Source organism: Mustela nivalis, assembly GCF_964662115.1.
Source record: "Mustela nivalis genome assembly, chromosome: 2".
NCBI classification, from domain to species: Eukaryota; Metazoa; Chordata; class Mammalia; order Carnivora; family Mustelidae; genus Mustela; species Mustela nivalis.
In genome coordinates, this window is record NC_139021.1 from 135,091,048 (window position 1) to 135,106,879 (window position 15,832).

Here is a 15,832-nt window from a genome sequence, read left to right on the forward strand (position 1 = left end):
GGCACATAGTAGGCCCATGATAAATACTGAGTATTTATAAATATTTATAAATAAAGGAATGAACGGATGCTTTCCCACACAAGCATGATCCCATTCAATCTCCAGTGTGAGGCACAGGCAGAGTGGGTGTTGCCTTGTTTTGCAGAAAAGGAACTGAAAGCAAGAGAGTTAAGTGTCTTGCTTAAGGTTATTGAACTTGGATGTGGTAGACCTGGGACTAGACACTGTACTCTTGGTATAGTACCATGTTGAACACTCTTGGTGTAGCAACCCAGGAATATATCCTGTGACTTGATGTGAACTTCCCTTAGGTCCCACTGGTCAGAAAATAGCCTTTTCAGGGGCCCAGTTTCCTGAACATAGTCTCAGGGTCAAGTCTGGACATCCTGGTTCTCTTTGCACAGCTGGCATCTGCCTGCTCTTTTATGAGAAGCTTCAGGAAAGGGGGCCCCTTTATTAGTCTCTGTTGCCACATCCGACTTGGCCCCCTGAAACACAGAGGCAGTGGTGGTTTGACTCTGTGAGTCAGGAACGGAATGAAGTTCTGAAATTATGTTCCTTATTCTCTTACCCTTGACAAAAACTTCAGAGAGCCTAGATCACCAGGTTAGTTCCTGGAACTCAGGCAAGCAATTAAATCATACTATACCAAGGGTTTCTCAGGAACTAGGGCCCCACAGCCTGAGGAGTATTCTGGAAGGCAGTCTCCAAAAGCAGCAAGAGGGTTTCCTGAGCTGGAATATTGTATATATCACCTGGCCCTCATCTTCACAGCATTCTGTCTTGTACACCTCTTGTACATCTCTGTATGGAGCATGGCAACAAGGATCAGAAAACCTGGGTCTTAGTGCTGGCTTTGCTGACTCATCTAGTCTGTATCTTTTCTCTACCTCGTTCTCCTCATTGCAAAATGGGAATAATGGTTTCCAGCTATGCCACAAAGAGGAATAGATTGTATCAAAGTGCTTTTCAGCACAAGACAGGAATAATACCAGTACTATTTTTTTTATGGCAAGAGGAAAAGAGAGTAGGGAAACTAACAGGATGCTTCAAAGCTCTCTGTTCCCACTTGTTTTTTGATCCATCCCTCATGAAGCACCTACGTGAGCAAGGCCTGTGCCCAGTACTGAGGAAGAGACAAAGATATTTAAGATGTGGTCCCTGTCCTCAAAGAATGGGAAAGACCAGCACAGCTGTGCAAGAAAAGACAGACACGAAGATTTCAGGAAGCACCAAAGATGGCAGAGTGGAAAGAAAGTTAAGAGCCGGAGATTTCTGGATGGTTCCACCAGGTGAAGGACTGTAGTAGGAAGGAAGGGGAAGAAGAGTGTCAGCTGCATAACGGTCTCCAAGCCTCTTTGTCCAGGAGGAAATGAGGTCATCCTGCTCTCAAGAATAAGCATGACAGCCTCCAGCCAAGTAATCTGGAGTCATGAGAGCTGCTGGGGTGCTCTATGAATCATGACAGTGTGCTGGGAATTTCCTGATACTTAACCTAGTAGTTTCGGGGTAAGTCCTCAGGCTGCAACATCTCTGTTTACATTTTGATCACGTTTATTTGCAATTAATGGGTTCTAAATCCAAACAAAACATGCTTCAGGCTTTTAGAGGAAGTAGCGAGGTCCACTCTACGATCTATAGCACCTCTGACTCAGTCCTTTCCCTGAGGTGCTGGCAGCTCAGCTGGGCACAGAAGAACTCTCTACAGAGGGTAATGGGTCACCTTCCTCACGAAAGCTGGATGGTTAACTTGCACTTTACCTGGAGCAGAGGCTGGCATCCTGATACCTCTCACAGGAGCAGAGCAGAGAAGCATTCCTCTTCCCTACTCTGATGGCTTTCTCCCCGTCATCCTCTTGGCCCTCTCAAGTGGATCCAGACCCAAGGTCCAAGCAACAAAAAATGCTGTAGGCCTAGGCCTTGGGCCTGGCTTTAGGGTCCTGGTGAGTTACAGGGACTCAGCCCCTTTCCTCCCATTAGGGGGGGCAGTCCTTCTGCGTAGAAAGAAGCGACTCCCCCCAAGCCCTGATTCCCAACACTAGGGGAAAAGGTTGGGGTTGACTGAGCTTTCAAGTTCCTGCTGGGCTCCTTCAACTGTGTCTGAGGAATGCGTGCTTGTGCGTGTCTATACAGCTCTGTGAGCTTGCCCTCAGGCAGGAAGAGCGGGTGGAGTCCTTTACACATGGTCTGTCTTCCTGGAGGCCAATCTTGTTGGATAAACAATTATTTTATCTTATTAGAAGCAAGGCTTGGGGCGCCTGGGTGGCTCAGTGGGTTAAAACCTCTGCTTTTGGCTCAGGTCTTGGTCTCAGGGTCCTGGAATCAAGCCCTGCATCGGGCTCTCTGCTCAGCAGGGAGCCTGCTTCCTCCTCTCTCTCTCTGCCTGCCTCTCTGCCTACTTGTGATCTCTGTCTGTCAAATAAATAAATAAAATCTTAAAAAAAACAAACAAACAAGCAAGGCTTTAGGATGAAGTCTAGAATACATATGCATTTTTTAAAGATCTATAATGAGACTTTTGGAATGGGGGATACAAAGGTAAGCTTTCAAAAAATTTAAACAGCACGAAAGGGCATACAGTGAAAAATAAATCTCATTCTTGTCCTCCAGTTCCCCAGTTCCTCTCCTCAGATGCGAAAACAGAACTTCCTACCCCTCCACAGCTTACTGCCTATGTTAACAAGGCTTTCCTATTATTTTTTCTTTATTAACTACCTATACTCTGGGCCAGGCAAATAAAGGGATTGCTTGTTATAGGAGCTTTTTGGAAGATCCATCAACATTTCAGTAAAAAGCATCAATAGTTTGTGCCCTTAGACTTGTTCTCACAATCCTATAATATTATACCATGATCCATAGCCAATCCTTATCAAGCTGTCACTTTCAAACACCACCCTTAAACCAAACTGGCAAATTCTCAGTAAAATCCCATCTTGCCTAAACGCTGCCCCTGCCAGCCACTACCAAAGGTCCTTACCTCCGTGAGGTTTGTCTTATCCACTGGTTATGTTGGTGAATTTTGGGGAGCTACTATTGGAAGACCCTGTCAGCAGGAGTTAGCCAGCGTGTGTCATGTGTACTTTCTTTCTTTTCAAGGACTTTATTTTTAAGTAATCTTTTATACCCAACCTGGGGCTGGAACACACAATCCAGAGATGAAGAGTCCCCGGTGCTCCCCGGATTGAGCCAGCCAGGTGCCCCTGTCAAGTGCATTTTCACTTTGAGAAAGAGGCTTAGCTCTAGGAGCTGCACACTATGCCCCTATACCCAGGGTTTGGAATCACTCTCTTAGGCGGTTGGGGGCCAAAGGTGGAAAGACTGGAGAAGAGCTGATTTAGGGGATCTGGGAAGAGTCAGCAGAGCTGGAGGGGAGTCTTTCTAGCGCGTTTCGGAGGCTTCTGCCCTGGAGTGGGGCCCAAGCCAGGTGAATGGGAGGAGGGGGTGAGGAATTGAGATGCCTCTAGGTCTCTCTGTGCAGACCTCGCTCGTCCCCTCCGCTGGCGACCGCGCTGCCCCTCACTCTCAGTCAAGGCTGAGGAAGCCCACGGGTCCAGGTCGCGCCAGTCCCCAGGGAAGCTGAGGGAAAGGGAAGCGTTGGGGAGATCCCGGGCTGGGGCGGGGCCAGGCTGGGGCGGGTCCTGATATAGAGCCCCGCAGCCGGCCGGCAGCACAGCGCGGCGACTGGAAGCCCCAGAGCCCCGCGGATTGTCAGAGTGTCAACGCATCCCGCCGTCCCTGCTCGGTGTCCCTCCTGCCGCAGCTACCGGTGAGTGCGGGCCACCCCAATTGCGCAGAGCTGCTCCTGCGGGCGTCCCTTCCCCCAACCCCGGCTGCCTCGGCGGTCCCCAGTTGCCCCCGCTCCGCCGCTGCCGAGCCTGACTCACCGCTCGCGGTGCCTGTGCACCCTCTGTGGGTGCTCGGACCCCTGAGCCTCCAGCGGAGAGAGACGGCAGGCCTGGGGGCCCTGGCCACGGCCGGTGCGCCCCGCAGAAGACCTAGGGATTCCTGCCCTGAACCGCGCTAACCCAGCCGGCCCACCTTCTCGCTCCTCGGCTTCTGTGTCAAGCTGACTTTCTCCCTCCCTTGCAGAGCCGCTGCCTAGAGCCCCAGCCTCGCCACCATGAGAGTCCTGCTGGCGTGCCTGCTCCTCTGTGCCCTAGTGGTGAGCGACTCCGAAGTAAGTGGCTTTCCCGCTTTGACCTATAGCGGGCCGAGGGGGCTTGCAGGATCCCGAGCAGCGCGGGGGGTGGCACTCGGGTGTGTGTGTGTGGGGGGGAGAGGACGGGGCTGCACAGGGAGCTGGAATCCTCTGGATTCCATCAACGGCGGGACCAGACCATCTCGGGGAAAACAGGACAGGTGTGGCAGTGGGAATCCTGAGAACTTAGAGAGTTCGCACTTTCAGGGAAGGGAGGAAGAAGCCGTAGAGACGTCGTTCGCCACCCCCCGACCCCGCCTTCTTGCACCCTGTATGTGAAGTGTGCTTGAGTCAATCCGTTTCTCCCTGCTAGAAACCTATGATCTTCCCTGTGAGGGCTAGTTAGATATGAACAAGGTGAAGAGAGAGGGAGCCGGAGGAAAGGGTGAGATTTGGGATTGGGGCCAGTTTGTCCTTTCCCTCGAGTCCCAGGACGGCGGGACCCTTGCTGAACTTTTCTCCTCCCCTCCATCTCTTCCAGGGAAGCCATGAACTTCACCCAGGATCTAGTGCATGTGAGTATCCACCCATTGCATAATATCTGACTATACAGACCTCTTGGAAAAGCCTCAGGGGGCAGCCCCTCCCTGACCCTGCTGCAGGGCTGGCTCCCCCTTGCCTCCTCCCACGCTCCTTTCTGACCGCCACCTTTGTGATCCCCAGCAAACTGCCATTGTCTGAATGGAGGAACCTGTGTGTCCTACAAGTACTTCTCCAACATTCATCGATGCAACTGTCCAAAGAAATTCCAAGGGGAACACTGCGAGATAGGTATGGGGATCCTGACTCTAACTGGGCGGAAGGGGGCACCAGAGATTTGGGGGCAGGGAGAGATGGGTGGGTGGGAGAGCAGGTGGGAGTCAGGAGCTGGAGGTGGAGTGGGGGACATTTTCGGCCCTGGGTGTGATACACAGTCAAACCCCGCCCCATCCTCTTTCATGCATCTCTGGCGGCACACAAATGTGAGACCCTTTCTGGCGTTTCCTTGCCGGGCCTTCATGTGAGGCCTGACAGGATCTCTAAAATGCCTGTCTGAATTTCCTCTTCTTTCTAATATCTCTCATCTTCACATTCTTCCCTAGATACAACAGAAACCTGCTTTGAGGGGAATGGTCACTCTTACCGAGGGAAGGTCGACACTGACATCATAGGCCGGCCCTGCCTGGCCTGGAACTCTGCCACTGTTCTTCTGAAAGAGTACCACGCCCTCAGACCCGATGCCCTTCATCTGGGCCTGGGCAAACACAACTACTGCAGGTGAGGGGTGGCAGCAAAGACCCTCTCACAGCCCCCCAGGATCCCTTGCTACCACCCCCTGTGTTTCCTGAGTGCTGTCCATAGCCTGAGGAAAGCAAGCTTCTGGCTGACTTTTCCCTGGAGGGGAAAGAGATGTATTCTGGGTTGGAATGACCCCCCCCCAACCTTTCTGTGTTACCAGGAACCCAAACAACCATAGAAGGCCTTGGTGCTATGTGCAGGTTGGCCTAAAGCAGCTTGTCCGGGAGTGCATGGTGCCAGAATGCTCTTCTGGTGAGTGTCACTGACCTGTTTTTGACAGTAGGGAAGATCATATGTCCTTTTATCCCATCACAGGAGGGTTGAGGAGGGACCCTGCCTGGCCTTGGAAAACTGGGAGGTTAGAAGACAAGAGAGAGACATTCTCCTACTTGCCTCCCCAAGACATCCTTCTCTTTCTTCTCCAGGAAAAAATCCCCTCACTCCAGAAAAAGCTGAGTTTCAATGTGGCCAGAAGGCTCTGAGGCCTCGCTTTAAGATTATTGGTGGAGAATTCACCACCATCGAGAACCAGCCATGGTTTGCCGCCATCTACAGGAAGCACCAGGGAGGCTCTGTCACCTACCTGTGTGGTGGCAGCCTCATCAGTCCTTGCTGGGTGCTCAGCGCCACACACTGCTTCATGTACGTCCTCCATCTCTACTCCCTGACCCTCCTGTCTTACCCCAAACACATCTCCTTCTCCTTCCCAGCAAAGGATGCCACTTAAATTCTACCCTCTTAGGCCCCTCCCGTGCAGGCCATGGCCTTGGGTGCAAGTCCTACTCTGAGGCCACCTTGAGGGGAGGGGACGAGATGAGATCTCATGAGATCTGACTATCTGACAAGTCTCCCCTCCCACAGTAATCACCCGAAGAAGGAGGACTACATTGTCTACCTGGGTCGGTCAAAGCGTAACTCCAGGACACCTGGGGAGATGATGTTTGAGGTGGAGAAGCTCATCTTGCATGAGGACTACAATGCTGACAGCCTTGCTCACCACAATGATATTGGTGAGTAGAAAGCCCTTATCTGCCATAATGATGATGGTTGGAGGAAGAGGCGTCCAAGAAGAGACCCAAATGGGAGGTTGAGGTTGTAGGGGAGCTAGAGATCCTGCTTTATACAGCAGAAGGACATATGGGAGAGGCCTACTGTTCCTCTGCAGAAACCTTGAATTTCCAAACATTTAGCCTCCTCCAGATGGCAATGGCCCGGTAAGCATGTGACATGGGTGGGGGGGCCCCTTCTTTTGTTGGATACAACCTCTGCCTGTTCCAGGATCTGGAACTTAGAGAGCATTGAGCTGAATTTAGCCCATCTGCCTCAGCCACCCATACATCTGTATAGACCAGCCCTGGCTGGCCAAGGCCCATGTCAGCAGCTGGAACAAAACCCTTGAGGCATGGGACAGGAGAGGCTTGTTTCACGTAATAAGCTGCCAGCAGACTTTCTAGGATGGCCTCTGACCCTAAATGATTTGGGGATAGACATCCAGTCCTTCAGCATTTGGAGGGGAGAGAGGGTGACCACCTGGCCAGGTAGAGATCTTCCCCCCTGACCTCCCCTGCATCCCTCTTCCCCCAGCCCTGCTGAAGATCCGCTCCAACACGGACCAGTGTGCACATCCATCCAGGTCCATACAAACCATCTGTCTGCCTCCAGTGCGTGGAGATGCTAATTTCGGCATGAGCTGTGAGATTGCTGGCTTTGGAAAAGAGAATGACAGTAAGTGACATTTAGGGCTGGCTCAGAGGGTCCTGGGGGAGTGTTATAACCTGGAAGTGAGCTCAACTTGATCAAGACTGGACTGTGGAGATAGAGATGGGAGCACTGTGGAGGTAGTAGATAGTCCAGGGATGGAGTGGGGAGCACCGTTTAGGGAGTGATGGGCCCTAAAGGTAAACAGATGGGGGTGTGTGTGAGGGGGTATACATGGGGTAAAGACTCAGATCTGTGGGGGAAAGAATAAAGGCTTTCCCTGGTAGGGACACTTTTTGGTCCTTCCCTGGCAGAGAGTCCCTGTGGGAAGGCTGTACAGATGCATCTTAAAGTAAATTTCTCCTTGTTTCCTCCATCTAGCTGACTATCTCTATCCAGAGCAGCTAAAAATGACTGTTGTGAAGCTGGTTTCCCACCAGGAGTGTCAGCAGCCACACTACTATGGCTCCGAAGTTACCACCAAAATGCTGTGTGCCGCTGATCCACAGTGGGAAACAGATTCCTGCCAGGTGAGAGTTCCAGCCACTCTTCCTGTCACCCCCAAATCTCCCCTGGGCTCCTGGGCCTATCCCTGCCAGCTTCTGAGAGCCCCTCTCCAGCCAAAGCCCCAAGAAGTCAGAATTAGGAGCTCAGGTCTTAGTTTAAACTAATTTTTATGCGTTTACCAAACGTTTGTCATAAGCCTGGCTCTGTGCTAGGCACTTCAGACTGGAGAAGGGAAGGGAATAGGACCATAAGAAAGAGGAAAACACTAGAAAATAATACAACTCAGTGCTCAGGATATGGTATGGATTGTAAATGATCAGTGTTTAGGAGCTGGAGGTTAGTACCTGTGAGGTGGTCATAAAGGGAAAGCTTTAGAGAGAAGGTGACTGGAAGAATTTGGGGAGGCAGAGGCAAGAAAGGAGACCGTTCCTGTTGAAAGATACAAAACCAAGCCTGAGCATGGTGTATTCCAGGATGGCGAGGAAAAGGGTCTGAGAGCGTAGATAGAGTTGGGGCAGATAGCAGGGCTTTGAAAGCCAAGCGGAGGATTTTAAACTTGAAATGGTAGGAAATGGGGAGCCACTAAGGACTTGGGGATTCTAAGATATTTTCCTTTTTCTCTCTCTCTCGGGCATGACTGGGTGATTGGATCAGATGACCCCCTCCTCCCTTTTCCCAGGGCTCACCTTCTGTGTCTTTGGCTTAACAGGGAGACTCCGGGGGGCCCCTGGTCTGCTCTATCCAAGGCCGCCTGACTCTGACGGGGATTGTGAGCTGGGGCAGTGGTTGCGCCATGAAGTACAAGCCAGGCGTCTACACAAGGGTCTCACACTTCCTGCCTTGGATCCACATGCACTCCAGGCAACAGAATGGCCTAACCCTCTGAGGCTCCCCAGGGAGCCAAGGGAAGCGAGGGGTACCACCCACTCCCACGTTGGCTGTCATTTTTGCAGCAGAAGCATCTGCTTCAGCTCTATATAAGGGAGAACCTGAGAAAGACAGGCTCTCGAAGAGATGGTTTTTACGTGTGCTGCCCCCCCCAGGGGGAGTGACAATAGCTTGATCCTCAGCTACAGGCCTGGGTGCTGAGTCCCCAGAGTCCCCGGGGCCGGGATGGAGGGATGGCCCTGACCCAGGACGGTTGTTGACCAGTTGTTTATCTTTTTCTGAACTGAAGCCTCCTGGAGAGAAAAAAAATGCCATTTCCTGTGCATGGGTAGAAGGAGAGCCAGAACCCCCAACAGCGGGCATTCATGAGGCCTACTGTTGGGAAACAAATAATTTCTCAATTAGGAAGCCGAAAAGAACTGAGGTCTCTTGAGGGAGATTGGCCACTGTGGAACAGTGGCTTGGGGAGTGGAGACACTAATGACTTGAGGGAAGGGCTCTGACATTCCATGAATGTATCAGGAAATATTATATATGGGTGTATATGTGTGCACACTTGTGCATGGGGCTGTCAGTGTAACAGCTGGTGTCCCTGTGTGTGACTGCAAATCTATTTCCCTAAACTGAATGGACTGATGACACATAGAAGGGTCTGTCTGGAGAGGTCCTGGGCTACTCCTAGGGCCTCTTGGGTCTGTCATGTGATCATGCCCATGAAATATCGTTCTGGGGCATGCCTGTGATCAGCAATAAATTTTCAGTTTCACTTTTCATAGATGTTCTTTCTTGGCCAGTTATCCCTTCTGACCTTTTGTCTGAGTTTATCCAATCCTCACTGGGTGAGGTGAGGCCCACTCCTATACACTGAATATTTAATATTATATTCAGCTATTTTTATTTATATCTATTTTTGTAATTTTGAATAAAGGTCAATAAAATGTGATTTTTCTGAAAACTTTTGTTCTTTCTTGGTACTTGTATGGGAGGGAGTTGGGGAGCATAAAAAGTGGAAAATAATGATAGCGTGTACCCTAAAGTTTCTTGGGGGCTGAATCTCTGTACTTAGTGGGGCTTTGGGAATAGAGACTAGAAGAGTTGTAGAGTAGGTTCTCCATAGCACATAAGATACATCCTGGTGTGTGGGCTACATAACAACCATGAATTCCCTCCTTAGCCTGATGCCTTTGTGCACATCTTGTACAGCTGTACACAGTGATCCTCTAGGATAAGTCCTGCCATATTCTCTCCACTCTGCCCATAACAATCCTGGGGCTGACCTCAACCAAGGAGAATATTTGCATGAGTGAAAATTGCTGATATCAAACCCAGCCCAGCTTGAGTGTGGCATTCTGTTTCTGTTCCAGAAAACAATTTCCCATAATCTGTGTGAGGAGCTGGTACTAAGTTTCCTCAGTGTGTTGACGGAGCTCATGACCAGTCACTATGATCCCTAATATTAGGGGACTCGGAATCTAAAGCTAGGTGTTATCCTAATGGAGGTGACCACACATTTTGAATCAAACATAGGTTTCTGAAGAACTAGGGTGTAGAAAGCAGGCGGCAAGTAGTGCCTGGATGGCTCAGTTACTGAGCATTTGCCTTTGCCTCTGGTCATGATTCCAGGGCCCTGGAATTGAGTCCCGCATCTCTCATTGGGCTCCCTACTCAACTGGGAGTCTGCTTCTCTCTCTCCCACTATTGCTCCCCCTGCTTGTGCTCTTTCTCTTTGTCAAGTAAATAAAGAAAATCTTAAAAAAAAAAAAAAAAAAAAGAAGGCAAATGGGGAGATACAGCTGGATGTTAAAATGCTGGAGTTTCCAAGCTATGTTATTGGGTTTGGACAGTGTTTCTTAACAAGTCACCTGATTACCTTTTTAAAAAATATATGCATGCTGATGCCCCACCCATAGAGACTGTGGGTGATTCAGGTTGGGGCTGGTGCCAGGGCTTGTGAATTTACAGAAGCTCCTCAGGTGGTTCTGATAAGCACTCCTGGTTGAGATCCTTTGGGGACAACTGGCCAGAATATGTGAAGGGCCAAGTAAATTCAAGATACAGTCAGTATGTGTTCTTTGCATGAAGAGTCAGTTTCCTGAGTGGAGTTTGAGATTGCAAGTTCTTCCTGTTCAGAGGTTCCCTAGACCATGGGCCCCTGGAGGGCAGGGATCCAGAGTATTCTGCATTTCATCCCTATAATCTAACATGTTGTCTTATTTATTGTGATACAATGATTCAGAGCATGGATTTCATAGTCAGGTGGTCTGGACTAGAATCCTGGTTCTGACACTAGCTGTGTGCCTTGCGAAAGACTTGTAACGTCTCCGTGCCCCAGTTTCCCCATCTGTAAAAAAAGAGATAATATTTACCTCCTAGGAATGTTATAAGGATGCATGAGTTCACAAATCCTGGAAGCTAGTAAAGACAAAGACACGATGGCTGTTATTACCAAACTATGTAAATTCTCATAGAACCGAGTGGGAACCTCCTTTACTCTTCCACCCCAGGACTGCATTAGTGGGCTTTGTGGGAGCTGGAACTTGCCAGAAAGAAAAGGCATGATGTGAAGCTAAGGGGCCCAGCCCAGACTGAGTTGCTTTTCAGCCTCTGTGTGTCTCCCCCACCCATCCAGGGGCCAAGAAAGATCTTGTTCCAACATGAGCTGTTCCAGCATCAGGGCTCACAGACACTGAAAACAGGAAGTATGAGCCCCACCGGCCGGGTTGAGCAATGACACTGCTAACTCTTCTCAGACCATTTCCCAGCCACCACCCAGACCTGACACCCCCACCTCCCCTTGCCGCTACGGCCACCGCAGCTCCAGCTGCCACCAGGCCTCGTTGTTACCTCTTCCCTAATCTCTCTCAGGCTCTCCAGGGAACACCTACTTCTCCAACAATCGCAGCTCTAGATACTAAGCTGTCACTCATTTTGGGGACTGCCTTCTTCTCGTCCTCACTGTGTTAGGGGCACTGTGTTTTGCTTTTGTTTTGTTTGTTTTGTTTCCTAAGTAAGTTCTATTCCCAACATGGGGCTTGAACCTCTGGCCTCAAGATCAAGAGCCCCATGCTTTACGACTGAACCAGCCAGGCGCCCCTTCATTGGACACTGTGTTAAGTTCTTCATATGTGATCTGATTGAATCCTTACAACAGTCCTGTGAGGAAGGTGCTATCATCACCCCCCTTTACAGTAGAGAAAATGGAAGCACAGAAGGAGATTGAGTGACTTGCCTGAGGCATCACAGCTGGTAAGTGGCGGACCCAGTGTTCAGATGGCTTCAGAGTACATAGACCCAGCACCATGACATCTGACCTCCCAGGAGGACCCAACCTGGGAAAAGGAGAACAGCCCTCCTTTTAAGCTCCCTACTTTAGAGATACTGGGTTTCTAGGCTAAGTGTATAAGAATTGCCACCCATGTCTATAGGATATGTTATATGATATGCTATATTATCTATTATAACTCTTTCCTCTTTAACGATTCCCAGGCCAAGTGAGGAGACCATACTCCGTCACGAGTTTCAAAGTAAAATTTCACTCTTCTCAAGCTAACCTCATCCTTTTTTTTGCTGAAACCTGATTTCATTGAAGTGGTTTCCGTTTTCACCAGAACCCCTCCTTCTGAAATATTCTGCGGCCCATTCTATCACAAGGACTCAACTTGATTTCCACTTATGTCAACCCCCACAATAACCACACACTTCACTTACCCTCCACATTCACTCCCAGGCTGTCCATTTTCCTCCCCAGCAGCAAACATCTGAACCTTCCCTTTAAATCAGACACAGTGGGAGAAGTTGCTGAGGTGTTTTTTTAAAGAACAGTGCTATTGAGAAATAAGTCACACACCATATAATTTACGCCCTTAATGTGAACAATTGAATAATTTTTATATTCACAGAATGGTGCAGCCATCATCACAACTAATTCTAGAACATTTTTATCACCTCAAAAAGAAATCCTATACTTGTGAGCTATTACTCCTTTTTTTCTCCCCTTCCCCTCAACCCCCTAATCTACTTTCTGTCTCTGTGGCTTTGCCTATGTTGGACATTTCATAAAACTGGAATCATATAATATGTGGTCTTTTGTGACTGACTTCTTTTGCTTGTCATAATGTTTTCCAGTTTCATAAATGTTGTAGCATGCATCAGGACTGTTGCTCAGTTTTATTTATTTATTTTTAAAGATTTTATTTATTTATTTGACAGAGATAAAGACAGTGAGAGAGAGAACACAAGCAGGGGGAGTGGGAGAAGGAGAAGCAGGCTTCCCACTGAGCAGGGAGACCAATGAAGGGCTCGATCCCAGAATCCTGGGATCATGACCCGAGCCAAAGGGAGATGCTTAGTGACTGAGCCACCCAGGCGCCCCGTTGCTGAGTTTTAAATAGCAAATTGGGTGAAAGGATAGACTAGGCCTTCTTCTAACTTTGCATTCCCATTGAGAGTCATTCAAGAAATAAACAAAACAAAACAAACAAACAACTTTTAGGTGCCTGCACACCAGGCATTGTTTTAGATGCTGGGGTACAAGAACGAATGGGACATAGTCCTAGTCCTCAAGGAGTTCACAACTTTGCAAAGGAGACAGAACAAAGACCACAATTCAGTGTGAAAATGCTATGATAAAAGTATGTATAAAGTGCAAGGAACAATGATGAAGAGGCAGTTAATTCTGCCTTGGGAAGTCAGGGAAGACTTTATAGAGGAGGAGATATTTTACCTGGGCCTATCAAGATGCAAAGACATTTGCCAAACAAGAGGGAGAAAGATATTCTAGGCATAGGGAAGATCATGAGGACATGAAAAGGTGAGGCATTCTCAAGAAATGATGACCAGGGGTGCCTGACTGGCTCAGTCATTAGGGCGTATGACTCTTGAACTCGGGGTAGTGAGTTCAAGCCCATGATGGGCATGGAGATTACCTTTAAAAAAAGGAAGAAATGGTGAATAAACTGGTGTGCTAGAGAAAAGAGTTTGGAGGTTGGCCATGAGCAGGCAGACAATGGCGGGGGAAGGAGCTGGTGGGATCCTTAGGTGAGGACCCTTAGGCAGGGATGGTAATCGGTAGCAATCATGAAATAGCTACCAAGATTCCTTCCAGATTTCCTCCTGCCATCCAGCCTCTTTCTACTTCGTGATCCAGCAACCATAGGGTTACAGCTGGGCAGAGGGCTCCCTAGCTGGAGCCTCTGAGACCCCTTCCTCCTCCAGCTGCCATCCAAGTATTGGTACTCTAAAGTCCTGCTACTTATATATTTTGAATATCACCTCTTGCCCTCAGGTACTGTTTTTCTCAAAATCTAGAAAGTTAATTAAGTTCAAGGAGCCATAAAAAGGGTTTTTTTTTCCCTTAACTAAAAATTTTCACCCAATAGGGGCACCTGGGTAGCTCAGTCTATTAAACATTGGGCCCTTGATTTTGGCTCCTGTCGTGATCTCGGAGTTGTGGGATAGAGCCCCATGTTGGGCTCTGCTCTCAGCAGGGAATCTGCCTGGGAATTCTCTCTCTCCCTCTCCCTCTGTCCCTCCCCACCACCAGAATAAATGGATGGATCTTGAAAAAAAAAAAAAAATTCCGCCCAATTATAAAAGTAACTGTAGGGATGCCTGGGTGGCTCAGCTGATTAAGCAACTACCTTCAGCTCAAGTCATGATCCAGAGTCCTGGGATCGAGTCCCACACACCTCAGGGTTTCTGCTCAGCAGGAAGTTTGCTTCTCCCTCTGACCCCCTCCCCTCTCATGCTCTCTCTCACTCTCTCTCTCAAATAAATAAATAAAATATTTTTAAAAAAGTAACTGTAAAAATAAAATGCTCTCATAGTATTTCATAGCTGTTGTTAACATCTCTGATTTCCTGCGTCTCCTTTGCAATCAACCTCCTCTACTTGGCCTTGAACATTGGGTTCCCTAAGGCCTCATCCTAGACCTTCTCCTTTTCCCACACTAAACTTTCTCTTACACAGTTTCATTCACACCCAAGCTTAAATTACCACCAGTAAACAGTTGACTTGCAAATGTTTATTTCCAGCCAGACCTACCCTTATTTCCTGATGTCTACTTGACACCCCCTCTTGGTGGTCACCTGCAGGGCATCTCACACTTAACCTGCCCCAAATTGGCCCTCTCTTCAAGTCTCAACCTGATGAACTTCTACCATCACTCTCTGTCTCAGATGATGGCACCACCTCCATTCACATCCCGAAATCTAGAAGTCATCCTGACACTTCTCTCCTCTCATTCCCCTCATCCCATCCAGGCAATTTGTCTCATAGCTCTTGAAGTCCTCCCTTTCTCTCCATTTACACCCCCACCATTTGTTGAGCCGCCATCAATTCCTGCTTGGACTACCACAAAAGCTTCCCAGTTGGCCTCCCCCATTGACTCTATCCCTACTCCCTTTCCTCCTACACCCACAACCAATCCATTCTGGAGAAATCTTTTGAAAAACTCAAGTGTGCCTAATGACTCCTGTTGTTCTTGGTTGGCTGTCTTGGGCAGCGTCTGGCCTCCACGTCCTCTCTAACTCCACCTGGCAGCAACCTCTCTCAGTCTTGACCTACTGTGCCATTCTCTAACTCCTCAGTCCCTCTCTTACCACGGGGCCCTTGTTCATGATGTTTCTTCTGCCTGGGACTTTCTTTGACTAGTTAAATTTTTCCTTGTGCTTCAGAGATCATTTTCTCAAGGGAGTCTTTCCTGGGCTGTCTCTATTTATATAAGATCCCTCTATTTTGCCGATAGTCTCATGGCAACAAGTACCACCTCTCTGATGCACTTGCAGTTGTTGCAATCTTACCTTTGTTGCATGAGTATTTGATTAGTGTTCACCTTTTCATCAGATTATAACCTCTATGAGGGACGATGTGTTTTGATCATTGCTTTTTTTTTTTAAATCTAGCACGATGTCTAGAATATGGCAGACATTTAATAAATATTTATTGAATGGATGCATTTTGCTGTATTTCTTCCTTCTTTCCTATTTGCTTCTTTAAAAACATTTTTTAAAAATTTATTTGACAGAGAGAGACACAGCGAGAGGGGGAACACAAGCAGGGAGAGTGGGAGAGGGAGAAGCGGCCTTCCCACTGAGCAGGGAGCCCCATGTGGGGCCTGATCCCAGAACCCTGGGATCATGACCTGAGCCAAAGACAGAAGCTTAATGACTGAGCCACCCAGGTGGTCCCTATTTCCTTCTTTTTTACATAGTTGTGTTCACTGTATGTACATAACTTTGTATCTTGTCCTTTTCCTTTGGGTAT

General features: G+C 48.6%; 1 protein-coding gene and 1 long non-coding RNA gene across 2 annotated transcripts; one reads left to right on the forward strand and one right to left on the reverse strand.

Annotated features, from left to right (window-relative positions):
- Window positions 1–3,627: 3,627 nt before the first annotated feature.
- Window positions 3,628–9,524, forward strand: PLAU (plasminogen activator, urokinase). The gene is made up of 11 exons (XM_082717307.1): window positions 3,628–3,766; window positions 4,090–4,177; window positions 4,680–4,713; window positions 4,862–4,969; window positions 5,281–5,455; window positions 5,637–5,728; window positions 5,902–6,118; window positions 6,338–6,486; window positions 7,061–7,201; window positions 7,556–7,704; window positions 8,391–9,524. The coding sequence occupies exons 2-11, from the start codon at window positions 4,121–4,123 to the stop codon at window positions 8,565–8,567; spliced, it is 1,299 nt and encodes a 432-aa protein (XP_082573433.1). The 5' UTR covers window positions 3,628–3,766; window positions 4,090–4,120; the 3' UTR covers window positions 8,568–9,524.
- Window positions 9,525–10,363: 839 nt separating this feature from the next.
- On the reverse strand, window positions 10,364–15,212 carry LOC309856385. Its single transcript, XR_014307165.1, has 4 exons — window positions 15,169–15,212; window positions 12,278–12,338; window positions 11,799–11,898; window positions 10,364–10,910 (listed from the first exon to the last, which is right to left on the reverse strand). It is a non-coding gene; the product is annotated as an uncharacterized lncRNA (long non-coding RNA).
- Window positions 15,213–15,832: the final 620 nt, after the last annotated feature.